This window comes from Thamnophis elegans, chromosome 1 (assembly GCF_009769535.1).
Source record: "Thamnophis elegans isolate rThaEle1 chromosome 1, rThaEle1.pri, whole genome shotgun sequence".
Lineage (NCBI taxonomy): Eukaryota > Metazoa > Chordata > Lepidosauria > Squamata > Colubridae > Thamnophis > Thamnophis elegans.
This window is the reverse complement of record NC_045541.1, coordinates 8260332-8288147: the sequence shown is the minus strand read 5'-3', so window position 1 is coordinate 8288147 and position 27816 is coordinate 8260332. Positions and strand designations below refer to the sequence as shown.

Genomic DNA, 27816 nt, shown 5'->3' with positions numbered 1-27816 from the left:
TCCTGAAAGTTTCATGCTGTTAGTTATAGCCTTATCTTCAGGAACAACTGAGAACAAGTCCAAACCCTGTACAATCAACTCTTTAGATATTTGAAGATAGCAATCACATTTCTTCTCAACTTCTCTTCTGCAAACTAAACCTAGGTCTTTTAACTCTTCTTCTAAGGACTTAGTTTTCAATTCTTTCACCTTCTTGACAGTTCTTTTCTGGACATGCTCCAGTTTAATCAATGTTCTTTTTAACTGGGATGTGCAGAAGTGATTAAAGAGCTTTTTCTTTGGGTTGATTTAATTCTCTACTTTCTGTGTAATGGGGGGGGGGGGGGATCCTTAGTACAAAGCATGCTATGCTCCTGTCAAATGTGGGATATTGAGTTCATTACTAACATTTAATTATCCTGCCCTTTTTACATTGTTTGGTGCACAAACATTATATTCCCCTCATTATATTATTTGTTCTGACTGATGTGCTGAAGAGAAAACTTGCTTTCATTTAGCTGATGTGCCTTCTGAAGTATTTAGGATGGTATTCAGGTTCTTGCAACTGCTAGCGCCATCAGGAGATTAATGGGTTTAGAGTTCTCTGGTACTACATATTTAATGTATGTATGTATTTATTTATTTATTTAACTCTTCAGCTTATCTTTTGTTGATTTATTTTACTTCATTATCTCTTTACTTCTCTGTTTTGCCTTACCATTTGCAATCCATATTTTTCTGTTATCTGTCTCTGGCCATAACTAAAATTGCGAAAGGTATTAATGTAAAAATACGAATAGTCTCCAATTCTTTTATACAAATGCAAACAAAAATAATACAATTCGAGTTCAATTAATGAATTCAAAATGATGTACAAAACAGAAAGTCACATTTCAAAGTCAAGAAGCATTTTTCTTTTAAAATATTTGGACTGTTATGGTAAGATCTACTACATCACTTGCTTACCTATTTTGTGCAGTGAATGTTTCTCTTTGAGGGTGAAGGTCACTATAAACTACTCTGATGAGATCATGCTGACAGAGGGCTCCCTCAGTCAAAGCCATGGATCCAATTGTAGATGGCTTAGGAATTATAAAACGGAGACAATATTATTTAAGGATAATTTCAAGATCCCACAAATAAAGTCTAACAAGAAAGAAGGTGTAATTACTATACGAAGTTTAGAAACTCCAATTTAATATCATCAGATGACAGCTTTCTTTTAGAAATAACTGTTACACTCAACTACTTTCTTACAAGAAGTCTAGGAATGTGATTGTATTCTTACCTCATGGTAAATTGAAGGTTTTGATAAGGAAGGGATAGTAAAAGATAAAATTTTATTATTCCCATCTTTGTCAGCAATTTCCTATAATATAAAAACATTTGGAAATATAAGTTTATTTATTTATATTTGTATGTATGTGTGTGTGTATGTGTATATATGTGTATATATGTGTGTGTGTAAATATATATATGTGTGTGTTTTTTTCGTAGATTTCACGGGTACAGGTATGCAGGTCTTGGCGTATTCGGGTCTTTTCCCGTGCTTTCAATCTTACACGGGAAAAGACCCGAATACACCAAGACCTGCATATATGTGTGTGTGTGTGTGTGTGTGTGTGTGTGTGTTGTATTTGTGCTGTGGCAACAGTAAAAGGCAACAGTAAAAATATTGGGTTTCTGTCTGGATGGTCTCTTATGATGAGCCGATGGACAGAGAATGGAAGCAGTGAACTTCCTCCCATATTTGGGCATACCAGGGGTTGTGACTTTAAATATGTGTGTGGTGTGTGTGTGTGTGTGTGTGTGTGTGTGTGTGTGTGGTGTGTCCGTCCGTGTGTGTCCGTGCGTGCGCACACACACACACGACATTTTAATTCCAGCAAAATAAACATCCATGAAGTAAAAGAATAATCTTTTAATGGAAGAGGAAGACTTTGTTTTAGCAACAGACCAGGCTATAATATGTACAGCAGAGGGCTTTTCACAACTTCATTGGCAAGAACTTTTTTGCTTTTGCTCAAAGGTCTTGCACACTCTGCATTATTCCATTTATTCAAACACTTTAGTGTGTCTTTATATTTTAAAAAATAAATAAGGTGACTTACAACAAACAATAGTATATAAATCACATACAAAAACTGGTTAATTAATAGGCAAAGTAATATTCTTTGAAAACTCATCAGAACAACCAGTCTGGCAATCCAAACAACTGTCAGAAAAGAGAACTGATATCCATGAGATATTACAAATTATCACAGAGAGACAAATAGACCTTTCTGAAGAAGATATCATGCAAAGGCCTGGGATTTTTCAGGCAATAAAGCTCATAAGGAACCTTCTGTTTTATTTATTCCTGAGAAGTCTGAAGCCTAGCTTAATTATCTTCCTGTTTTGTTTAATGCTGAAAATCAACAAGAAATTAGCAGTATACTCGGTCTTTTGCAGGCTGTTGTCAAATAGTTACTATGCGATTTTAGAGGATTCTTTACTATGGCCTGTCCACCTTTTGAATTGCATCGATTCAGAAGGTCAGTACATTTTCACTGTAGTCTTACTTACCAAGTTGTAAATTCCTAGAAGTAGGGCTTCTATGCAACCATTGCTCTGCCTATTTTTGCTGACAGTAAGACGCAAATAAACCCAGATGAGTTCTGGCAAGAACTGTAATGTGAATCTTTTGAGACGAACCTCAGAACTACGGTAAAGTTCAAAGAGTTGGTGGCAGACAGGTTCCAGAAACTGGAGGAGACAAATAATGATTGTTGTGGTTTATTCACTGATATCAATCAATGTTAACAATGGCACATGGCCAAAAGAATCATAGAGATGGAAAGGATCATTTAGGACATCAAATTCAACCATTAGTAAATATAGAAATCTAAATTAAAGCATCCCACACAGAGAGCCATGCTGTTTCTCCTGAACATATCTCATGAAAGATGGTCTATCAACAATCTTCTTTCATGAAGTCTTTCATTTGATGTCTTCAACTGTGGAATGACAGATCTTGACCAACTACTGCATTACATCCTTTCAAGTATCTGAACTATTCTAGCATATCCTGTAACCTCATATCTTGTCTTCTCAAAGCTAAACACAGCACTTGCCTTTATCCCACTTACAAGATTTAATTTCTGGTGCATCATCATCATCATCATCATCATCATCCCTTTTTCTGATGTCTTCCACAGTGCCTAACAGGGTAGATAGGACGGATCTGGCCAATGTAAAATTGAACAGAACCACTATTTTCAGTGCTTTTGAAACTATACTTCTGTTGAAGCAGTCTAAAATGGTGGCTTCCTTTATTTTACAGTCATGCCACACTGTTGTCTCTGTGATGGAATGTCCACAGGGAAAATCAATGGATAGGAATTTTAGCAACATAGAGATTTCCCAGGAAGAAGGGGAGTAAATTTAATCAAAGAGAGGCCCAGATTAAGAGACTGCACAGTCCCATTGGATGGTGAAGGAGGGAAGAATTTCAGGAAAATAATACCTTAGAATCTTTCAGGATATATCTAGTAGGGTTAGGGGGTTATAACTTTAGTTTGGCAAGATTCTGTCCATTAGATGTACACAATAAAAGGCTGACACAATTGGATTTCACTGTATCATGGTTTGCTTTGGACCTGACAAGACTGATTATACCATTTATATAGTTTGCTTCTGCCTATATAGTTTATAGTAAGCTATAATGTTAGACTTCAGAATATTATTATCAAGCCAAGTATCTCCATTCATTAAAGAACTTTGTCTATTAAATTCCAGCCTATTCATCTTACTTCTCTGAATTATCACAAGTATTCTGAATTTTGTTTCTTCTACACTGTCAATGATTATATAATAAACAACTTACCAAAATTTGGATCCTGTTTTCACAATACCAGCTATCTCACCCAATTTTGTGTCATCAACAAATCTAATAAGGATTCTTTCTACCTCTTTAATCAAATAAAATAATAAGAGTGTCAAACCCAGGAAATGAACTTGGAGGAATCTCACTTAATACTTCCCATCTAGTCTGTATTGATCAACACTTTTTGAGCACACTTCTTCAGCTAGCTTTGTATGTTTTTCAGCTTGCTTGCTGTCATGACGTATAACCTAAATTTAATTAGGTTATTTACCTGAATGTTAAAGGATACTTTAACATATTATTACCTGGAATTAAGATATCCATGGTATTCCCATCATTTATTAAAAATGTTATCCAACAAAAATGAGGTGTTAATTTCATAGAACTTTTTGAAAACAAAATCTTCTAACTTCCAATTAAAACTGCATTGCTTTCAAAGTATGTAGAGATATACTGCTTTATGATATACTATAGAATATTCCTAGGTATTAGTATCTGATTAACTAGCTTGTAATAGCTGGAATCCTCCTCTGAGGATAGAAAAAAAAGTTTCTCCCTGTTTGGCATTTTATTGATACTCTAGGATTGCTCAAAGACGATATACTGTATATAGTACTTGTGGAACACTACCAAGTTTCTTTTGTATCCTGGGATGCAATTTATCCCATTCGTTCAACATAGATACAGTACTGTATTCCCAGATCATTTTGTTGCCAGCCTCAAGCTGCAATTGTAACCCTTTGTCCTACTCTTCACAACTGCCGAGAAGGGCAGGCAATCCCTATACTTTTGCCCCTACAGTTTTGTCAGAAAATATTTTGACCCTTTGTTTATTACTTATTAGCACTTTGTATTTTATCGAACAAATTATTTATTAAATTGTATTTATCAAGTTACTTTATAAAATCACTTTTAAAAGCCCAATAAAAAAGGAAATACTCTGAAAACTAAGATCTACCTAATCTTACAAGAAGCAAAAGAAAGTATTATCTCTGCAAATCAGTTCAGTAAATATACCTGAAATAAAACTTTTCTAATACATCTATTTTTATTTCTGACTATACTTACATTGTGTTCCTTCCTTCCAACCTTATAGAGATTCTAACAGATTACATCACACACATTTATTTCCTTAAGAAATACAATAAAACGGAACTGTACAACAGTTCATTTTAAAAGCCAAAAGACATTTTAAAAGTCTGTTTTCAAAGTCACAAGCTCAAGACAGTTTTAACATAGAAGTCCTGTCAATCATCCCACCAAAAAGCAATGGAACAAAGAGCAGATTCGTACAAGACTGCCGTAGAAAAGTTTCACTCGTTAGTAAAAGATTCCTATAAGCCACAAATGAACTCTTAGGAACTTGGCTCGTGTAATTTGATAATTACATGTCTGCTCCAGGCAGTTTGGGTATTCCACCTCTTATATTTCTCACAGGAAGATGATGCTTTATGAAAAGAGACAGGCCAATGTGGGAATAGGATGTTTGGGATGCTAAGGACACAGTAATGCCCACCAAGACACCCAGAAAGAAACAGCCTTGGAAATAGAAGAGCAAGACAAAAGCATCTCAGTCATTGCCAGATTGCCTTGGACATTCCCTATAGATAGTTAGGACTGTTGTAGAAACCACTGCTAAGATCAAAAGAGGAGGCCCAGGACCTGAATCTTGCACATGACCTGGTCCAGTGTCAGAAGCTCAATCAGGGCTACATATATTCATAGGTGTGCATATGAATGGCAGCATAGGAATGAGACTCTCCCCTCTCCAGGTTGCACGCAACACCCAAGGGATCATGCTTGATTCTTGAGAATCCTTGACCAGGAGAATTACAGTTCATTTTTCCAAGCAATATAAAAACAAGCTTAGGAGGGGGAGGATGCATTTGCCTTTAAAAATGTGCCAAAAGCCATGTGCATATTTTCCACGGTTATTCTGAAATAATATTATTGCAGGTTCCATAATCTAATCACAACTTTCCATCCTATCACAATTTTTCTAATATTTCTTATTTCCAAACCCCCCTTGGAACAAATATTTAAACTCTCGGCTCATATTCTATTTAATCTCTTACAAACACAAAAATATATTCCTTTTAATAATCTTCCTATCAAGTTTTTTTCTTTTATCTTACCTTTCTCCCAGGAGCTCAAAATGGCATTCTCAGCATTTCTGAGATAGCTTGGGTTGAGAGAGAGCAACCACCTAACAAACATGCAGTGAGTTTCCATGGCTTAGCATCAGTGGTGGGTTCTGGATTCCGTTCCAACCGGTACATGTCACCCACATGGACGTGTGTGGTGCGCACATGCATCATCCTTGCCTGCGACACTTCCGCAAGCCTCCCCGATGCTCCAGCTGCTCGGCACAGCGTTGCACAGGCGCTGTATGCGTCATGCACATGTGTGGAAGCGCCAAAGGCTTAAAGGACAGGTAAGGAGCTCAGGCGGGCAGGTAGGCCTTCCGGAGCACCGTACCTGAACGGCACCCGGTGCTCCAGGCAGGCTCCAGTACACCCATACGGGACATACCACCTGCAACCCACCACTGCAGAAGGCTGGAACTTTCTGATCCTACTTCACCACCCTAAACTCTTTACCACGTAGGCTCTCTTTCAAATAACCAATTAAGAAATCAAAAATAATCATGCTTATTTATCCTGAACATACAAGTAAAGTCTTTGTTACAGCTAGCAGTAAACTGGCAAAATGGTTAACAACTACTGCACTCTAACCACTGTGCCACCGCTGCTCTTGTACATATAATATACGTATTGTTGCTCTTTTAACAGTGATTTGATTGTTTCATACCTCATTATTTGGATCTTGAATAACTTTATAAAGAGCTGGCACTAATATTTTCTTCCGATGAAGTGTTGCTGCATAATTGGAAATCTGCATTTCAGGTAATACCTAAAAGAAAAAAAAAACAGAAGCAAGAAGAACACGTTCCACATCAAAAACTGGTTTGAATTTTCTTATCATGGTTCACTGAACAAGCCATAGTGACCTAAATTACATTGATAAGATCCATACATCTCACTAAGCAAAAAGAAAAAAGAAACAATGCACATTTTGGCTTAGTGTTATTATGTAGCCTGGATCGCCACTGTAAGCTCGGAAAGAAAATATATCTATAAATCCTTAGCAAGCTATTGCAAAGGAAGAAGTGTGTGTGTGCGGGGGGAGGAGACAGTTATATTACACAAAATTTCTTCAGATTTAGCAACCAAAGATTATTAAACATTATTAAAACATATTCATCTTTTAAAATTCTCACCTTGAATTCTGATAGCCATTCCTCTACCACACCACGTTCTGATCCAAGCATTTTCATAAGACTTCTATTTTTTATTACCTTCAAGGAGAAAAATATTAAAAGGGAATTAGTGTCTCAATTACGTAATATTATCTCTGAAAGTCCATATATTCATCATCCTATTGGGCAACATTTTAGCTGGCATTACACTTTTAAATAGGCCTGGGGCAGAAAGGGGATAGCAAAAGAGGACCTGTATCGACAATGCAGTTCATAGTCTCTTTCCAAATACAAGTACCAAGAAAAGTTAGTTAGACCAAACTGAATTGTATCATGGAAACAAATGTGGCATCTTCTAATAATAAATCTACCTATGATATAATGGATTCATACAAAGGATGGTACAAAGGTTTCATAAATATAGTATAATTTGAATTCAAGAACGTCTATTTGCTGATGAGCAGTTATAAAACATCTACTAAATAAATATATGCACTAAAAGAAGTAGAAGCAGGTCAATTACTTGGAAATCCATATATCAATAATTCAGAAAAACTTCAATAATTTATAAACCTTCTTCAATTTAGCAAGATTATTGCTAAAGCGATTGTTTTTTTGATATGAATGTTTTTATATTTATGACATTTACAAGAGCCTGGTTTATTTTTCAACTACAGCTGAAAGAGGTAACATATTGTGTTTATATTTATTTATACTATTCTCATACTTCTTCTAATTTAGTCAAAAATAATTTAACCAAAGGAAACAATATACCAAGAATATAGAATTAGCTAAGATAAAACAGGACTTGTAAAACTGATTTTCATGCCACATTATTCTGATTAAAACTGTCTTGGGTTAAAATCCATTAAATTATGTTGGCCTGCAACTATAAACTCTGCAAAGAAAGGTTTAGCCTTTAACATAGAGGAACATTCATGTAAAATTACAGTATAATTCATATGTTTAAAAGAGAAAATAATTTTTGTAAATTCTCCAATTTTACAAGTTACTGGAAAGTATGGTTTATTCAAAATTTAATACTGAATCATTCCATTTCTTCTTCTTCACATGTGGAAGGAAAAACATGTTAATCTGAACATACTGTTTGTGACCCAGCTAAATTCCAGATAGGTGGACCAATTCTCAAAGCTGCTGCCCTAGCTGGGAGTTCTCTTTACGAATCTGTAAATGTAACTACAAAAGGCTGCTCAGCTTTGTACTGATCAACTACTGTATTTGCATTCTATTCAATCTTTATTTTAAATCTTCCTATTTTTAAAATAGCACAGTGTTTTTCCTATTTATTTTGCTTGCCAGAATATCAAACAATAGTAGTTTTAAGGGACTAGGCTGCACAAGTAGATAAAGTTTTAGCAAGATAGAGTAAATTTCTTTTTGGCCAGCTCAATATTTGTAAACGTCTCATTTGGTAATAAGTGAGAGACCGCATGGCATTTCCTTGTTGTTCGGGACTATATTGTTGGCTGCAAGGAGTTAACAGGAAGATCTGTTACATGCTGATGGCAGTGCATGGTATGAAAATTTTCCCCTTCTCCTAAGCTAACTTCCTTAACCCAACTTCCTCCCAAATTTCCTAGATCCATAAATGTTTATGCAGACATCTCATCACTTGGCAACAATCTGAACAAATTTACTTGTAAAACTTAAATACTATCAATTAAATCATTTAATGTCATCATTAGCTCAAATCCAGTAAAGAGGAATCAAATAATATTTGATCACTAGTTTTGAATACTTTTTAAGAAAAGAAAGCTGGAGAGTGTTTGCCTTATCACAAATAGATTGCCATTGTGGAGGCCTTGGTGCTCCTTGAGCTTGGTTATTTAGGATATTGTTTAGGGATTAATTATTTGTCTGGTATTAATCCTCAAGATTAACAATTCCTTAATCAAGGACTTACCAAATTAGACAAACAATCAATGAACAACAGCCTAATCAAGGAACTACCAAGGAGAAAACAATAGCAATAGCAATAGCAGTTAGACTTATATACCGCTTCATAGGGCTTTCAGCCCTCTCTAAGCAGTTTACAGAGTCAGCATATTGCCCCCACAGTCTGGGTCCTCATTTCACCCACCTCGGAAGGATGGAAGGCTGAGTCAACCTTGAGCCGATGAGATTAGAACCGCTGAACTGCAGATAACAGTCAGCTGAAGTGGCCTGCAGTACTGCACCCTAACCACTGAGCCACCTCATCAAACTCTAGCCCTTCTAGTACTGAAGATGTTGCCTGAAGATGTTGAGAAATCAAATGTCTGCAGGGAAAAACCCAACCTTAGAAAGGATCAAGGAATCTACAATTCACCCTCAAGCTATATAGTCTCTTCTATTGGTACTAAGTTGTCATTGTTTAGCTCCCCTTTAAAATACATTTTAACAGTGAAAAATATATATATATTTACAATCTACCTCTATTTGGATAAATTAGTTTTCTAATTGAACTGGTGGGTGAATGTTGCCATTGCCCAGTCTGGAATACATTTGATAGAGCTTCATCAAATCACGGAAACTGTCAAAAACAAAAACGTGAGACAAACACATTTTTAAAAATGAGCAAAAGATTAAAAAAAACTACGCTACTATACTTTGGTTTTCAAATTCTACAGGCTTGAAGTTCAAACGCATATAATATCATAACATTTTTTTTTAAATACAGGTATATAAATAGAACTCTTTAACTCAGTGGTTTTCAACCTTTTTTCCACCATGGACTCCCTTTAAATACGTTTTGAGGCCATGGAAAAAAAGAATGGTCAATACTAAGTACTGGAGAAGACACCTTGTGTGTTTCACCCACTCTCTGCCCATCTTCCAAGTCACTGGATTTGACGAGGAAGAGGTAACTGGCAGAAACAGTGGTGCTACTGTCACCAGTTGCAATAACATCTGGCTTTGGAGTGGAAAACATATGCAGTAGGACAGCAATTCCTATTTTTCCCATGCTCCCTCTTTCTGCGCCATTCCTTTTCTGCAGCCCCTATTAGGGCCTCATCTACAAATTTAGGTTTTGTGACTTGACTTGAGTCTTTAGCATCGGTACGGCATCGCCAATCCCTTCGCTGTAGAGTCACATGCATCCCGAACCATCGCCACCCATTGTTTGCGATTTTGAGCGGCAGTTTTGCCATCTCGTATGGTAAAATGGATTCGCGAGAGGTCTTCTTCAATCAGCTTCATCCATGTTTTCCGTGGGGCGTTCTTATGCACCTTCCAGGTTTTGGGCACGGGTGCTTCAATGGTTATTTTGGGCCAGGAGTTGCTGTTCATTCTCCAAACGTGGCCTGCCCATCGCATTCGATTGCGCCTTACAAGTGTTTCGATGGTTGGTTGGTTCAGGCACAGGTTTTGTGAAGGGCAAGAGACATTGATCCAAGGGAAACCAATAGGCCCAAGGCAGTTGTTTTCCCTACCTTCAGCCTTTGAATGTGCCAGTTAAAAAATATACTTATTGTAATAATAAAACACAAAGCTCATACTCAATTCTGAGAATGAATTATTTCACACATTAAAGAAAAACTAATCATTATTTTTTCTAGCTACAGTTCAGAGTTACAAACAAACCCTAAATTTTAGTTAATTTTAAGGTCAATTTGGTGAAATGAACCAGCTTCATGTTTTAAGCTGCCTAATTGATTCCAATTTATCAAATCCAATCATTTACTAAACTGTAATTGATAATAAAGGAGCAAAAACTTATAATTCTCCGTGTCATAAGACATGGATCCAAGATTTGCTATCCCTTGCTCCTGTAACAATAAACCAAATTTATTATGACATCCAAAATGGCCTTATGCAGTAAAAGAGAATACAAGTGTAAAAGAGTGTAAAAGAGAATACAACATTGTTTTTCAAGAATAAAATACTTTTCTAAGAAGAGTGTCTTCTCTTCCTCTTTTGTTTTGTTTTTAAAATATCCTTTTGACATATCAATCCTTTTTTTAAAATGTAGGATCCTGGATCCTTAAGCGGGAATTTTGAGAAGTAAGACCCCCATATTACAGGGGGGGGGGGAAATCATTTAACAAAACGATAGATTTTATTGGATGTGAAATAATTACCCCATGCTTAGAAGCATGAATATGTAACAGACTATCTCAAGAGTTTCATTTCATACCATTCTGCTTATCTTCATATCTTATCAGCATCCCTTACAGATTACAGGGAGGGTAAAGTTCTAGTAAAGCTAGAACTTGTAGTACTCTTCTGTTCTCAGACAGCACATATCCTACTAAAGCATCAGCACTTGGTAACATTTGTACTCAACCGTGCTTTAGAGAGAAGGCCTATATTCCAATGGGGTTGAGATATAGCATGCATTAGCGACTGAAATCCCATTACTGAACATCTAAGATAATAGAGAATATTGATTTGTCATAAAGCTGAGAAGTACATTGTAATTTCCTATTGCAAACACAGAGGAAAAAAGATATTTTACAATCAAAGCAAATTATGCAACTTTCCACAATCAAACAAATTTAACATTTGGAGTGATTATACCTAATTGGGGAACATACACTACATTGGCAAAAGTATTCGCTCACAAATGCTTCTGATTGATTATGTGGATGGATGAGCGAATACTTTTGGCAATATAGTGTACCTAATACTCTTTCCTCCTATTTTTCCCCACAACAAGCCTGTGAGGTAGGTTGGCTGAGAGACAGTGACTGGCTCAAGGCCACCCAGCTGGCTTTCATGTCTAAGGTGGGGCTAGAACTCAATAAACTCCTGGTTTCTAACCTGGTCTCTTAATCACTAAAATAATGTTCCACAACAATATGCTTTCAACCTATTCCAGATATGAGCAAAAGGTCTTAGAACCTTAGAATGCTAACATGAGTCAAATTGTCACTTAAATTTTTCCATGTTAGTATAAAAGTACAACCGGATAACAGTTGGCATGTACAGGTAGTTCTCAACATATGATCACAATTGGGACTAGAATGTCTGTGACTAACAAAATGGTTAAGTGAGTCGAGCTCAATTTTACTACCTCTATTGCCATGGTTATTAAGCAAGTGTATTAGAGTTGTTAAATGAATCGGGCATATTGACTTTGCTTGTCAGCAGCCATCCAGCAAGACCACAAATGGGGAATCACACAATCCAGGACACTGCAACCATCATAAATACATGCTGATTTTCAATGGAATATAATACAACTGCAAACAAAGTGATCTTTTAGTATGATGCCAGGATACATTTAATTAAACTGATTTAAAGCAAACGTAAGCTCAATCTATGTTTATTATAAATTCTACAGTGTTCAGAACATACCTTAGCTTAATAGAGGGGTGAAGCATTGATAATCACTGTCTTAAAGCTTTTATTTACTTGAAAATTTAGCGCTGAAGATAAATTTGTGCACGTATTCAAGAAAGATAATATATACTATGTACGATACTCTATTTATATTATTTATATTTCATTATACTGTATTACATTATTTCAAAATTTATATCAGTGGCATATAAATGTAGTTTCTCCTGAAAAATAATGGGAAATCAATCTCTCAAAAATTTGCATAACTGAGGTGAATGGAAAAGAGCAGTATAATAGGAAACAAAACTGCCATATCAGGAAGATTAAAAACTAATAATCAAAGAAAAGTAGTTTTCTATTTTAATTTATGAGGCTAATTTGTATCAGTAAATAGTTATTAATGAGGATAGTTTAATTTAAAAAGTCCAACATATTCTTTATCGACAGAAAAGGAAAATCTCTTTAATCTAATATGCCCCAATTCACAAGTTACTCACTTACAAAATAATAATTATGTAAACTGAAATTACATTAGTGAAGCTGATGATATATTAGCAATTACAAAAAGAAATGCCATCACAATGGCACTATGATAAACCTGCTTAGATATTATGTTATCAATAGGGAAATCTAAGTATTTTGCAGGTTCCTATAAAACAAGGAGTGCAGAAACACAACTTTCAATTTCCACTTCATCACAAAGACATAGTTGTTCTTATCTTACAGAATCTTCCTTTCAAGAGGGCATTGCAGTGGGCAAATGTAAAAGCTTTTCTAGTGTTTTTAGGGGCAATATTACATAAGTAATGAGCAAGCACAAAACTTTTTTCCCAAGTTCACTGGCTGAGATTGTTTTGTAAGATACATTGCTTGAAGTTACTTAGATCTGATCAAATTCCATTGAAAATAACAATGTTTTTTGGTCACCAATTTCCATCAAAAGGTCTGGAATGTATTTTGAAGAGTCAAAAACACAAGACTAGGATTAGTCTTGGATTAAGATTAGTCTGAGCCATTAAACAATATAGGCTACCTAAGCATGAATTTTAATTGGAACCATTCTAACTTTAATTAGAGGCAGAACAAGGAACTAAAACAAGTTCCTTGAGAAGCTTGACTGAACATCTTCTCATGCTTCTAAATTCTTATATGCACATATTTAAAAGCCATAAGACAGCTGTACGATTATTCTAGCTTTAAATACTTTTACTCTACCAGATATATTATCTTATATTTTTTTTAAGACTTAGGAGGGCAGCTACTTTTTTTTTAATCTATTCAGATTAAATTTGGGGCTTCTGTGAGCCAGTGGCATGAAAAACAATTCCAATTTATTTGAAAGCCCGAACCTGTTTGAAATTGTTCCCATTCATTTGCCACCGATCTAAAGGTCCTCTATCAAAATGTGCACAAAACATTTAGCTAGTAACTAAATAATAAGAGCCATTCTGGGTTCTTCCCAAAGCAATGTGGATGCATTTTGTACATGAATACCAATTTTTATCTCTTATGCCAAGTTCCTACCAATAATACAAGATATGAATGTATAGAATAGGTTTAACAATAAAACTGGTCTATTTACTTTTTCTTCTCATTACGTATTGTTTTTTATTGGCATCCTACAGATTGAAAAAAAATGCTGATTTCCTCAACCAGAACTAACCAGATGTGCTGGACTGCAACTTCTTTAATCATCCTCATACAATACAGCAGGCAATGTTGTTTATCAGATTATGAAAGTTATAAAACATCTGGAAAGTACTAAATTGGAGAAGATTGAACTAACATATCCTATTTTAAGAACAGCTATATGATAAAGCATCGTTCTCATTTATGCAAGCAGCTATATAGAGCAATTTATGCAAGCAGCTATATAGAGCTCTGTAAATAAGTCCAGCTAGAATAGTCATTCTTGGCCTTCTTGTCATTTAAATATTGTCACAAAATATGTACAGGAATATGATAGCGCCAGTTGTGTCACCAGTCACTATTATTTTAGCAAGTGTATTCAACATGCAGCCAAGACATAAAATACTATCTTATAAAAAATACAGGACAAAAGAAAGTGGTAATTGTAAGCAGCATCCCAATAACTACATAATTTTATATTGAAATCATGCCTCTGACATTTTATTTTAAAGTAAGATTTTTTTTTGTTTTGAAACGCCCTGAGTGTTTCGGGAATAGGGCGGCACACAAGTCAAATAAATAAATAAAACCTAAACATTTTTTAAAACAAGAAATTTTTGTTTTAAGAAATCCGAGCAGCTACTGTGCAGAAGGGAAATGCCATAATGTAATTGAAATTAAAATAGCTACAGAGATCCATAATTAGCATATCTATTCTATCGTTTATATAAGACAATAAATGTTACAGGAGCCTAAGTTTGATTATTATCTACTTCAGCTTTCCCTAAACTGAACTCCACCCTATTGCTAGGGATGATGGGAGTTGTAATCTAAAACATTTGGAAGGCTCTAAATTGGAGAAACTTGTTCTATTAAAAAAAAATGAGGGGAGGGATCCTATTTATTGACTTACAATAGCACATTAAATACAACATCTAAATATCTCATGCTTTAAAAATATAAAATGGGACTGTATTTCTGATGAACCCATGATTAATAATATTATAATGATATCAAACTAACAACCCACTAATTTACTTTGAGGTGTTCTTCTTTCACAACTGGAATTAACTGGTGACATGGAAATAGTTTCGTAATTTTATGTTATGAATGCATTTACTCACCCCTAACAGCATGCAAAGTGACCTGATGTAGCTACCTTACATTACTTCCATCTTTATGGTACAGATTAAGAGATATCAACTGAATATCCAGGTTTAATACAAGCAATGTTGACAAGCATAGTAATGCTGGAAAGCAGAATAAAATGAATAAGGTACAATAGCATTGCAAAATACAAAAGAAACAACTCACAGATCAACCCAATGCAATCCAAGAATCATTTTAAGTGTTCATCTTCAGAACAGATTTCTTTACCTTTTTTAGATGTTCCCACCACCAGTTTCCCTAGAAACAACATTATGTAGTCACCCTACACTAAACCTGAAGCACTCTCATCTACTAAGCGATAATTCAACCAACGCAAAACAAGACAAATTACCAATCCATCTTTCGTCAGTTCCTAGAACAGAGTCAGCTCTCCTTACAATTCAGCTTAATATTGCCTCAGCAGGCTCTATGATTCCCACACTTATACTTTTCCCCAGATTTATTCTCATTTGCAGATAGAAGGGTTTTTACCCACTCAGGTTCATTTACTCAATTACATCAAACCTGTTGAGAAAATCCTTTAAAACAGGACCTAGGAAAATGGATGAATTGTCTCCAATTTCCCCATCATGGTACAGTTTCTTTCAGGCATGTATATTAATATAAACCAGTGTTTCTCAACCTTGGCGACTTTCAGCCCTTTGGACTTCAACTCCCAGAATCCCCCAGCCAGCATAGAATTCTGGGAGTTGAAGTCCACAGGACTGAAAGTCGCCAAGGTTGAGAAACACTGATATAAACAACCGATTACAGCCACTCGTTTTCATACCTTAAAAGCGTACACTGTACTTCGTTAGCCTCCTAAAGCTTCACATAGCTGCAGATGGGGAAAAGAGAGACCCTACTATTCTTCCTATTGAATCCTCAGTCTCCCTTTGTAGCCCTCTCCTTGCAATGGGCTTGCACCAAAAGCCATAGAAGTCTTCCACTGTATTTCAGCCTACAGGTTTATGATTTTTCAATTTGCATTAGTTACAAGGCCCTAAAATCTGTTTGCATTGGCCATGGCTAATTCTGATTCTTCAAAAAATTTCTCATAAATCCTACATATACGTCCTTTTATTATTCAGTTCTTTATACAGAAGCCATGCATTACATACAGTTCTTTAAAGAACTTATGAACATATCTGACTTTTCACAGTGGCATCTGAATTCAGCAACAGCAGGCCTTAGACATTTTCCAAAAGACAGCATGGACTGCAAGAGGAACAGTTAAAGGCTCTTCTTCAGACAACAGTAACAGAACAAAGCCAAACATTAAACTTGTCAAGTATCATGTTACCCACATACTTGGGAAATGGATATCCTGTTGACCTGCCAAAGCAGCGTTATTCCAAGACAAGGATTCTATGGAAAACTCCTAAGAAATGGGGAAGAAATAAAATAAAATGGCAGGCTTTTAGACTACTATCTTATTTTACTTGCTCTTTATCCGGCTAAATCTGTTTTCAAGACAAAAGCCTATGTCATGTTGACTATCTAACTTTAATAGCCTTAACATTATATTTCATGGCATTTTATATGAAATTATGTAGCTATTTTGCTTAATTTTATAAATTTAAATTTGATCAATATCTGGACAGAACATCATATCATATATACAAATCTGTGATGAAAAATGTATATAAATATGTTACATTAAAACTATTTTACAGTAATCTGAAGAGCATAATTTTACATTCATTTAAACAAAACAGCAATTCTGTACATTATCAAAGAGAAATGGGCGTATATGTATGAACAATGTAAACAAAATATTTCATGACCTTTGGTAGCTAACACTGCAGTATAAAAAAGAATATATAGTTGATAAAAATAATTTTAAAACTGAAAGAAAAATTCAAATACTTTAATCTTAAACAGTAATGTTGATCTCTTTGAGAATACCTCTAAAGTGAGTTTTTTATATATCCAAGTACTCAGATCTGGGTTATGAATCAAGTGAAGTATAGTGGTCCGCAAATAATAAACACTCCAGCGTAAGCAGTAATCTATAAAGAAAACTTAGCATATCTGTCAAATATCTGTCAAAGTAACAAATTCACCTTTCATTTCAGAGAAATATGATGATGCCCACTTTGGCTAGACAGTGAAAACTTACAAAGCAAATGAAGCAAACATCTGAAACTCTGCTATTATTGCAAGAACAACATGCACCTTCTCATAACATTTCTTTTATATTAATATTTGGGCACAATCCCCAGAAACCTTTTAAAAGAAAAACATGGCACCAAAAGCTGTGTAAAAATAAAAAGTGAATAGCGGTCCACAAGTGTTGACAGCATTAATGGCTAGCTTTTTAAAAAAAATTCTTAAGTGCATTAGTCGAAGTGGAAAATCCAATACAAAGAAATAGGGAAATATGCAAAATAGAAATTACAAAACAAAATCAATAAGAAAAAATATATAGGTAGTCCTTCACTTACAACAGTTCATTTAGTGACTGTTCAAAGTGACTTATGACCATTTTTCACACTGATGATCATTGCAGCATCCAAATAGTCAGATGATTTATATTGAGATGCTTGACAACTGACTCACATGTATGATGGTTGCTGTGTTCCAGAGTGATATGATCCCCTTTTGCGATCTTCTGACAAGCAAAGTCAACAGGGAAACCAGATTCACTTAACAACCGTGCTACTAATTTAAAAACTGTAGTGATTCACTTAACAAATGTGATGGGAAAAGTCATAAAATGGGGCAAAACTCACTTAACAAATTTCTCACTTAGCAACATAAATTTTGGGCTTAATTGTGGTCATTAAGTAGAGGACTACCAATACCGTGCACAGGCTCTGGGAAGTCGGGGGGGAGGGAGGTGGGGTGTTGGGGGGGAGGGTGGGGGGAGGGAGGGATATATACTAGGTTAGATACGATATGTTATTTCAATGTAATGCAACTTCACATGTATACTGTTTCTCTTTAATTTCTCTGTAAAAATAGGACAAGTTGAGTACATTGACATATAGTAGAAATACACCAAGGCGAGGAGGAGTGGGATAGAAGAAAGATGGGTAGAGAGGGCGGGAGAGAGGATGGGAGGGAGGGTGAGAAGGGAGGGAGGGAGTGGATCGGGAGAGAGGAGTGGTAGAGGGGGAGGGGAAGTAGGGTAGAGGGGGATGATGGAGGGAAAATAGAAAGTTGGAGGGGGGTGGAAGAAAGAGGTGTACGGAGAGTGGAAGAGGTATATTGGGTTTCTATTTTTTGGGGTATTGTTGACAAGAGGAATTGCTGCGATTATTGTTTAATGTTGTATGGCTCTGGCTATGCACAGTATATATGTGAGTGTATGAAAATGAAAAAATGGAAAATAAAAACCTTTTTCACAAGTAGAGGACTAACTGTATTCAAAAATGAGGTGTTGTAAGTTATCACTTCCCTTAATGCTATGTTATTCCTCATGCTAGACCAATGCTTAGACCTTCTCTCTCAAAAGTGTGGAAGAAATTCACAGCTTTTTGTACTATACATATTTCCATAAAAAACAGTTTGTTTAAAGTCTCTATAAAATAGCAATCTAAGCATCCAAAAATGAACTTTGAGATAGAGATGCAGTATAATAAAGATTAATACAGTGATAGCACTTCTGCTGGTTTCTACTACATGTTGTGAAACAATGAAGCTATTAATAGTTTAAACTACTAGTTTCTTCTCCAGTTTTAATAAAAGTTATTAACAAATAAATGCTGTAGATTAATGCCAGCAAACACGACTAATCCATAAAACAAAGCTAATGCATGGAAGACGTTACGTGCAGGCATACCAAGTTAAATGTTTAGGATTCCTAGATAAATGTTTAGATATAAGATGCAGATTTACTTATGACACTAAGCTGTAGGAGTTTATTATTTGTTTTCCCACACTGTATTAATGTGCCTATTGTGGTTTATAATTCATAATTATCATGCTTTATATGTGTGGTACAGGCTTTACTTTTGTTTAAACCATGATCAACTTAGCAACTACTTAACTATTCCAAGTGAAGCTCTACAGTACTTAAGAGTTTAAAAATTAGTATATTTATTTTAAAATATTGGCATGAAATAAACTTAATCGGAAGCATCAACCTCTTTAAAGGTCTCTTGCTTTTTTTAAAACAACTTCAAAGTCATAATTTCTTCAGAGGTCAATTTTATGAATGCATGTTTGCCATCGTTATTCTGCATTCAAATTGTGGACCCTTTCCACTATAAAGGCATTCTTATTACCTGTTGAATTTTTAAAGGGACCTAAACTAATAGCAAAAACTGAACAAAGCATCCAGCAATAACAAAAGACTATCAAACGCTAGACAAACACTTTAACTTTGTCATAATGTCTGTCTTTACACCAACTGAGAATCTTTTACAGAGATCCTTCCCACATTTGGCTTTGAATTATTACTGGACTACATAATCACCACTTTCAGGCTTTCCTGAAGCCTGGGAAAGGCGAAAAACAGCCCAATGGGCCAACTGAAAATCCGGAGTTTTCAGTGAGGCCAGCACGCATGTGGGGGGGTTGGGGTGGGTGTTGTGTGAGCATGCGCAGGGGGGAGGACATTGCATTATGGATGTGGGCACACTATCGGACATGCTCTTTTGGCACCCAAGCAGAAAAACATTCGCCATCACTGGTCTAGACTTATACACAGAGCCTCCCAAAACCTGGTATACTAGGATTTTCTCTCTCTCAAGAGCTGATAATTCCACCAGCAAGAGTTGGTGATCCCTTCCCATCCCCGTTGAAAGTGTGGAAAGGAAACTGTTTAGCAAATGTATGGCCAAGACACCCATAGTATTTCTACCAGACAGATTAAACTGCAAGTCAACCACTAATTCTCCCTATTTTTCCTGTTCTCAAAGGCAAGGTCTTCCCTAGCTAACTTGAGGCAGCAACCAAATGGCCATACTATTTAAGTCATGAAGCTCAGACAAAATGTTCAATTGGGTCAGTATTATTCAATTATAAGCCATTTTAACTCTTATACTAACAGATACTATGCACATTTGCTTATTTTAATGATTAATATGCATGGCAAATATATGTGAGCAAAACTGTTTTGCATATATCGTGTTTCCCCAAAAATATGACATGTCCTCATAATACAGCCATGCCACACTTTTCTGGTGGGAAAAAATATAAGTCCCCCCCCCCGCATATAAGCCCCCTGGACAACCCCCCACCTCCAGCCAGGCAGAGCGCCGCTCACCAACCTAGCAGTATCCCGAAGGTGCCAAGCTGCGGGAACCTGGAGGGAGGCAAAGGTGATTGCATTGCTTGGCGCCTTTGGGATACCGCTAGGTTGGTGAGCAGCGCTGTGCCCAGCTAAAGAGGAGGGTTGCCGGGCAGCTGCTCTTTGCGAGCGGGCTCCCAAAGAGCCAGGCACAGCTTCATTGGTGAATGGTTGTGTTGTGCTGTCACAGCAGCACAACACAACAGCCATGAAGCGACCACACTCATGAGCAGCCACCCGGCAAACCCCCTTTGCAGCTGGGCACAGTGCCATTCACTGACCTAGGGGTATCGCCAAGCTGCGTGAGCGCCTGTTCGCTGCCGCCCAGCTCCCGCGGCTTGGCACCTTTCAAATGCCAGTGAATGGCGCTCTGCACGGCTGGAGAGGGGGGGGTTGCACGAGCAGCTATTCTCGGTCACCCATTTCCCAATGCATGGCCCAGCTCTAATTAGGGAGCCAGGGCATCTCCGCCACCACCGCCATCCCAGCCTGGCTTTTTCCGTGGCTTCCAATCTGAGTCTTTTCGCAGTGGCCGCTCTGGGTGCACGCTCTATGGTTGTAGGCCAGCTGCCTGCAGAGCATAGCGAACAGGAGAATAAATGCACCCATCGCAGAACACAAGAGCGCAGTAAGAAAAAAAGAAAAAACTTCCTCCCTTTTCCAGCACCGTAAAGCTACAGGACATGAAATTAATTTTGAAGGAACCAGGTTAATCTCCAAAACTGAACACTTCAACAAGTGAATAATTATGGAAGCTATCGAAATAAACACCCCCACAACATGAATAAACGTGACGATACCTCCCTCTACAAGACATCTGGAAACCAACCCTAGTCAACAAACAAGTCCCACCCACCACCCAGGCCATTACAACACGAAACAACAATGGACACACAGCCAGCACCAATCAGCACCAATCTACCAATCATGCTACAACCACACAACCAATCATTCCATCTACTGAAACAAAGCCAGCACTCCACACACCCCCACCAAGATTTATAGAAAGACGGCAGCTCCGACCACGCTTTAAGCCCAAAACCCAGCATGAAGATGGCGAGTGAGACCTCGCTGAAACGTTGCCAAGACAATCTCAATCTTACACGGGAAAAGACCCGAATACAACAAGACCAGCATACCTACACCCATGAAAATCTACGAAAACATACATTCACACACACACAAAGTAGGAAGAGTGGATTCAGGTCACTGAATTCAACTCCCATTCATTTAAGAAACAGCCACTGTTTCAATGTATCAACTGTGGTGACTAAGTCTTAATGTATGAGCAGTTGGTGCATGCCTCTGATTAATGCTACCACATCCCCTAACACTAAGCCCATTCAGTTCTCTCAATCCCCTTTACAGGTCAGTTTTAACTAGCCAAGACAAGTTTTCTGAAACTGTTCCAGTTTGTCCAAATCCTCATAAAACTATAATCTCCAGATTTCAGCAAAATACTCAAATTAGGATTAATCAGCGCAGAGAACAAGTACAATGCAATAAATACTTCCTATGCCCTAAAAAATATGTTTTTACTAAATATAACCTAATACTCATAGTCCTTTCTTAAAGCCACATAATCCTATTGAGTCACATTTGGCAAGTAATAAATTATAGTTCCAAGAATCTTTTAAAAAAGCACTTTACTTAAAATTAGTAAAAACTATTCGTTAGAGTGATGTCTAGATACAGCCATAACATTAGTTTAGCTGAAAGCATTTCTGAAAAATTGATTTGATTGACTATGATACATCCTTGCCAAATTTGTTATATACCATTTTATGCAAGATAAAGATTGTATCACATTAACTTCAATCAAGATTGAATACACCCCCACATCTAGCAACAAAGACACTGAAATATTAATTTACTACCGTGTTTCCCCGAAAATAAGACATGCCCTGCTAATAAGCCCAATCGGGCTTTTCAGAGCATGCGCCATAATAAGCCCTCCCCTGAAAATAAGCCCACCCCCAACTATCTAAGCGCATGCGCAAACAGTCCCCGCCATTACCACTGTACCACCTACCGGTACAGTTTGCGGGGCACAAAGAGGGCTCGCCACAAAAACAGCAGCAGGCGAAGCAAAGTGCTTCCATCCTCCCGCCCTTCCCTCCCACGCAAAAAAAGCCCGCCGCAAAAACAGCGGCAGGCCAGCAATGCGATCATCCCCTCCCACCTGTTCCTTCTCGCACAAAAAAACACCACCCACCCCAATGGTAAAGGCAGCCTGCCTGGTTCCCTTCCTCAGTGTCCCTTTAGCGAGGGGTGGCAGGTGGGGAAGGGAGAAGTGAGGCATGCCTCTTACCTTTCCAGCTCCGTCGCGTTCCTCGCCCTTTCGCCCATTGAATCCCCTAGTAAAAAAAACCTCATGAGTTCAACTTGCGAGGTTTTTTTTACAAGGGGATTCAATGGGCGAAAGGGCGAGGAACACGACGGAGCTGGAAAGGTAAGAGGCGCACCTCACGGCCCAACACCGCCCACCTCACCCCAATGATAAAGGCAGCCTGCCTGGTTCCCTTCCCCGCCGTCCCTTTAGCGAGGGGTGGCAGGTGGGGGGGGAGAAGCGAGACCCGTATCCTAGCGCTACCAGAGACTGACAGCTCTGCTGCATTCCTTGCCCTTTCACCCATTGAATCCCCTTGTAAAAAAACCCTCACGAGTTGAACTCATGAAGTTTTTTTTACAAAGGAATTCAATGGGCGAAAGGGCGAGGAATGCGGTGGAGCTGGAAAGGTAAGAGGCGCGCCTCCCCTCTAATAAGACCAAGGCCATATTTCATGGGGCAAAAGAAAATAAGACCCTGTCTTATTTTCGGGGAAACACGGTATAAAAGACAAAACAAATGTAAGGGTAGAGTTTCCCTATAAAATACAAACATGATGGTTGAGGGCAGCAAAGGAGTACAGGTAATTCCTGACCTGTAATAGTAATGGAGGCTGGATTTTCTGTCATAAGCCACGACAGTGATAAGTCAAGGCACACAAGGGACCTACCCAATTTTATGACTTTTTTTGCAGCAGCCATCAAGCCAACACCACAGTTGTAAATCAGATGCAGCGATATTAAATCGAGTCTATTCATTCCTATGGGTGATGTAAAAACATTGTAAATTGAAGCCTCATGACCACAGAATGCTGCAACAGGCTATGAAAGTGAGCCGGTTGCTAAGCACCCGAAATGCAATCATATGACTGCGGAGGGGTTACTGCTGCCATCGGAGCTTCAGAATTGGGTCATACGTATCTCTTGGTGGGTCCATCATAACTCTGACCAATCACTAAGCAACCAATCATTAAGTGAGGACTACTTGTAAGGGGAAAACGGTAAACGCAGGAAGGCATACCAAAGAATGCATAAACAAAGTATGTCGTATAACTTAATTCTGCAGTTACACTTAGATTGAACGGACAGAGAAAATTGGAGCCACAAATATTTCTAAACTGTTTCAGTTTATCATAATATTTATTCAAACAGAAACTAAACAGTACATTTAAATCAGTATCTCTTGACTTGTTATATCTTAATTCCTAGCAACTACTCTGTCAAAGAACCAGAGTCCAATTAAAATAGAAAAACAAAACATCTTTTTTCAGGAGGATACACACGTTTGATGATTCAGTATCTGATAATTACACTTACCAGCTGTGGTAATTTTAAGAACATAACAACTTCAATAATACTGTTGACAGTACTGTATTAGAGTAAAAGAATAAGAAAGCTAACTGGGGCTGATGCAGTTTTTGTCACTGAGCTCAAATCAAAAAATATATCCAAATGATGAGTGGAATTAACTAGGGCTGAAGTAACATCTACTACAGTAAGAGTGACCCTTATCTAACTTTCAGCAGTAGTAACAAATAATGAGACTAAGAGCCAACAAATGAAAAATGTTATTGTATTTATTTAGATCTCCATCTTTGAAGTTTTTTGTTTCTTGTTCAAAGTTGTTCACTCAAGTCACTGGTAGGTGGCCCTCCAGTACTTTTACTGGGGTCCCAAATTGCATCACCATCAAAAAAGTGACCAAATTTATAAATACAAATGAAATTATTTTTAAAAAGAAACAAGAAGTAAAATGTACAGCAGTGGTAGTCAAACTGGTCCCTACCGCCCACTTGTGGGCGTTCCAGCTTTCATGGTGGGCGGTAGGGGTTTTGTCCGATACTGAAGCACTTCCCTTTTTTAAATTTAATTGACTTCCCTACTTTATAAATCACCATTACTGTGGAACCGGTGGGCGGTTAGAAAATTTTACTACTAACAAGAGATACAAAAGTGGGTGGTAGGTATAAAAAGGTTGACTACCTTGATGTACAGTATGTTAAGCTTCTAGTAGCCTTAATACGTCTATTTTACTTTTAAGAAACCCCACCAACTCCAAACAGCAAATAATGGATTCACACATCCTATCAATTTCTCCTCCCATCCATGTGTATATGATCATATGTATGTACAGGTACTCCTCGACTTACAAAAGGTCATTTAGTGACCATTCAAAATCCGCCCTGAGTCTCTCGGGAATAGGACGGCATACAAACTCAATAAATTATGACAGCAATGAAAAAAGTGACTTACGATCATTTTTTTCACACTTCCGTAAAGCCGTTAAAACCTGGCTGTTCAGGCAGGCCTGGGGTTGACGAGTTCCCTTCCCCCGTTCGAATTGTGTGACTGTTGATTGTTTTTAAAAATTGTTTTCTCTGTATCTGCTTGTTGTGTTGCCTTGTCTGTACTACCACCACCACCCCCGGGTTTGTTAGCCTCCCTGAGTCCCTCCGGGAATAGGGCGGCATAGAAATGAAATAAGCCTATAAACCTATAAACCTTATGACTATTGCAGCATCCCCACTGTCATGTGATTTAAATTTGGATGCTTGACAACTGGTTCATATTTATGACGGTTACAGTATTCCAGGATCACGTAATCACCTTTTGCAACCTTCTGATATGCAAAGTCAATGGGGTAGCCAAATTCACTTAACATGTGTTACTTAATTTAACAACTACTGTGATAAACTTAACAAATGGGGCAAGAAACATTGCAAAACAGGGCAAAACTCACTTAACAAATGTCTCACTTAGCAACATCACTTTTGGGCTCAACTGTTGTTTAGTTGAGGACTACTTGTATACATGTACCAGAGTTTGATATAGTTCATTTTAATTCTAACCACAATGATGCCTAAATGAAAAAACATGCAGCATTAAATTATAACACAATCTCCATCCTTTTGCCGTTATGCTATGACAATGCGAAAATGTAAATAGGTATAGGAAAGGGTTGTGAAATCTACAGGCAAAAATATCTGAAGAGTACCAAGCTGCATATTCCCAGGTCTGTTTTCTCCAGATAATCATCATGTCCAATTATATACAGTTTTCTTTCCCAGGAAATCATAATGTTTTCTATAATGAGTATGAATAAAACTACAAGTCTAGAATTAACCAATTATAGTTACAGGCTGTTCATAACTCTAGCACTATTTTGAAGTTAGGCATTTTTGTTGTTTGCACAAAGTAAGAGTCAATAATTTATTTTGGGAGTCAATGTGCACCAGAGCACTGGACAATACACAATTCAACTATATGAACTGTCTCTTCTACAAAATATAGCTTGAACTGAAGTTTATTGATTTGAGGGACTGATCCCAAAAGCAAACTTCTGCAAGCACATTACTTCATTGAGTTCCAATTTGATAGTTCCCGGATAGATAAGAATTTTCTTTAGATCTTTTTCTCCGGATCCAAAATGTTCTTTTTCTCAGTCTGAACAAATGGACCACAAAATTATTGGGTCTCTATGAATCTTCAAGCATATAGCAAATTAAATATCAGATGTATGGAGAAAATGAAACTTTGCTTATGAAGATCTAAGAACAAAATATAATACCTTGTACAAATAACATTTCATTTAAATGAATTAATGAGGCAGGGTGTCAGCCATTCCCTACTGTCCTTTAAATCGAGGCTACCCATGCTTATGTCATTACACAAATGACATAAAATGATATAAAATGAAATGCAATGGATATTTAATTTATTGCATGCAGGTTCAACTGTACTGACATTTGCATAAGAAAAGCCTGCTTTAAACTTTAAAATCCAATTAATTTAAAAAAAAAAAAAACAGAAACAGCAGCAGCTTTAACAATACACATTTTTATTGCATCTACATTTCACTTTTTCTCTGAAAATTTAAGGATTGACAGTTTCTACATTAGTTTTTACATGAGGGTTTCCCTGATTCTATTCCTACAAAAAAAACTCTGTATGGTACACAGGGCTGAGAGTGAGTGACTTGCTCAGTACAGGTAGTCCTCGACTTACAACAGTTCATTTAGTGTCTGTTCAAAATTACAATGGCACTAAAAAAAAGTGACATGACTATTTTTCAGTTACAGCCTTTGCAGCATCCCCATGGTCATGTGACCCAAATTCAGATGGTGGGCAACTGGTTCATATTTATGCCGGTTGCTGTGTCCCAAGGTCATGTGATCACCTTTTCAAACCTTTTGACAAAGTCAATGGGGAAGCCAGATTCAATTAACTACTGGGTTACTAACTTATCAACTGCAGTGATTCACTTAACAACTGAGGCAAGAAAGGTTGTAAAATGAAGCAAAACTCAACACATTTCTCACTTAACAGAAATTTTGGACTCAACTGTGGTTGTAAATCAAGGACCACCTGTGTTATACAGCAGATTATATTGCTAGGTCGAGACTTGAATGGATCACTCTTAACTATTATATAACATTGGGCTCTTTCCAAACATAAGCTCTCACTATACTTTGAATTAGATGGCAATTTGAGAGTATTCTCAATTACTCCATGTAATAGCAATAGCAGTAGACTTATATACCGCTTCATAGGCCTTTCAGGCCTCTCTAAGCGGTTTACAGAGAGTCAGCATATTGCCCCCAACAATCTGGGTCCTCATTTTACCCACCTCGGAAGGATGGAAGGCTGAGTCAACCCTGAGCCGGTGAGATTTGAACCGCTGACCTGCTGATCTAGCAGTAGCCTGCAGTGCTGCATTTAACCACTGCGCCACCTTGGCTCATATGTACATAAGATAGTTACTTTCTTATCCATACAGTGCAGCATTTCTTCCTAATAAAACTGTTTTACATTTGCAGAACCAACAAAAGCTACATTTTCCAAAAAGGCATATGATATAACAAAAGAAATTTCATCAAATATTTTGAGGACCTTTACTAGCCTATTACTTATCAATATGTTGAACTAGATACCTGGCTGGGTACTGAAATCTAACAAAGGAAGATTTATAACCTCCATATGTTAGATTTACGCAGAATCTAAATGCATCCAGGTTTGACCACCACATTATAAAAAGATGTTGAGACTTTGGAAGAAGTAGAGAGAAGAGCAACAAAGATGATT

General features: G+C 37.2%; 1 protein-coding gene across 7 annotated transcripts in view; it reads right to left on the bottom strand.

Annotated features, from left to right (window-relative positions):
- Window positions 1-27816, bottom strand: part of FAM126B (family with sequence similarity 126 member B) — a 59527-nt gene that overhangs the window by 25885 nt on the left and 5826 nt on the right. For 3 of the 7 annotated variants that reach the window (XM_032211188.1, XM_032211162.1, XM_032211180.1), the window contains 7 exons: window positions 16479-16548; window positions 9537-9636; window positions 7125-7202; window positions 6656-6757; window positions 2545-2724; window positions 1268-1348; window positions 946-1061 (listed from right to left, as the gene is read on the bottom strand). In XM_032211188.1, the coding sequence (XP_032067079.1) occupies window positions 946-1061; window positions 1268-1348; window positions 2545-2724; window positions 6656-6757; window positions 7125-7181 (536 nt within the window). In that variant the 5' untranslated portion in view covers window positions 7182-7202; window positions 9537-9636; window positions 16479-16548. The remainder of the gene's footprint in view (window positions 1-945; window positions 1062-1267; window positions 1349-2544; window positions 2725-6655; window positions 6758-7124; window positions 7203-9536; window positions 9637-16478; window positions 16549-27816) is intronic. The other 4 variants (XM_032211171.1, XM_032211154.1, XM_032211198.1 and 1 more) reach the window with 2 other exon arrangements.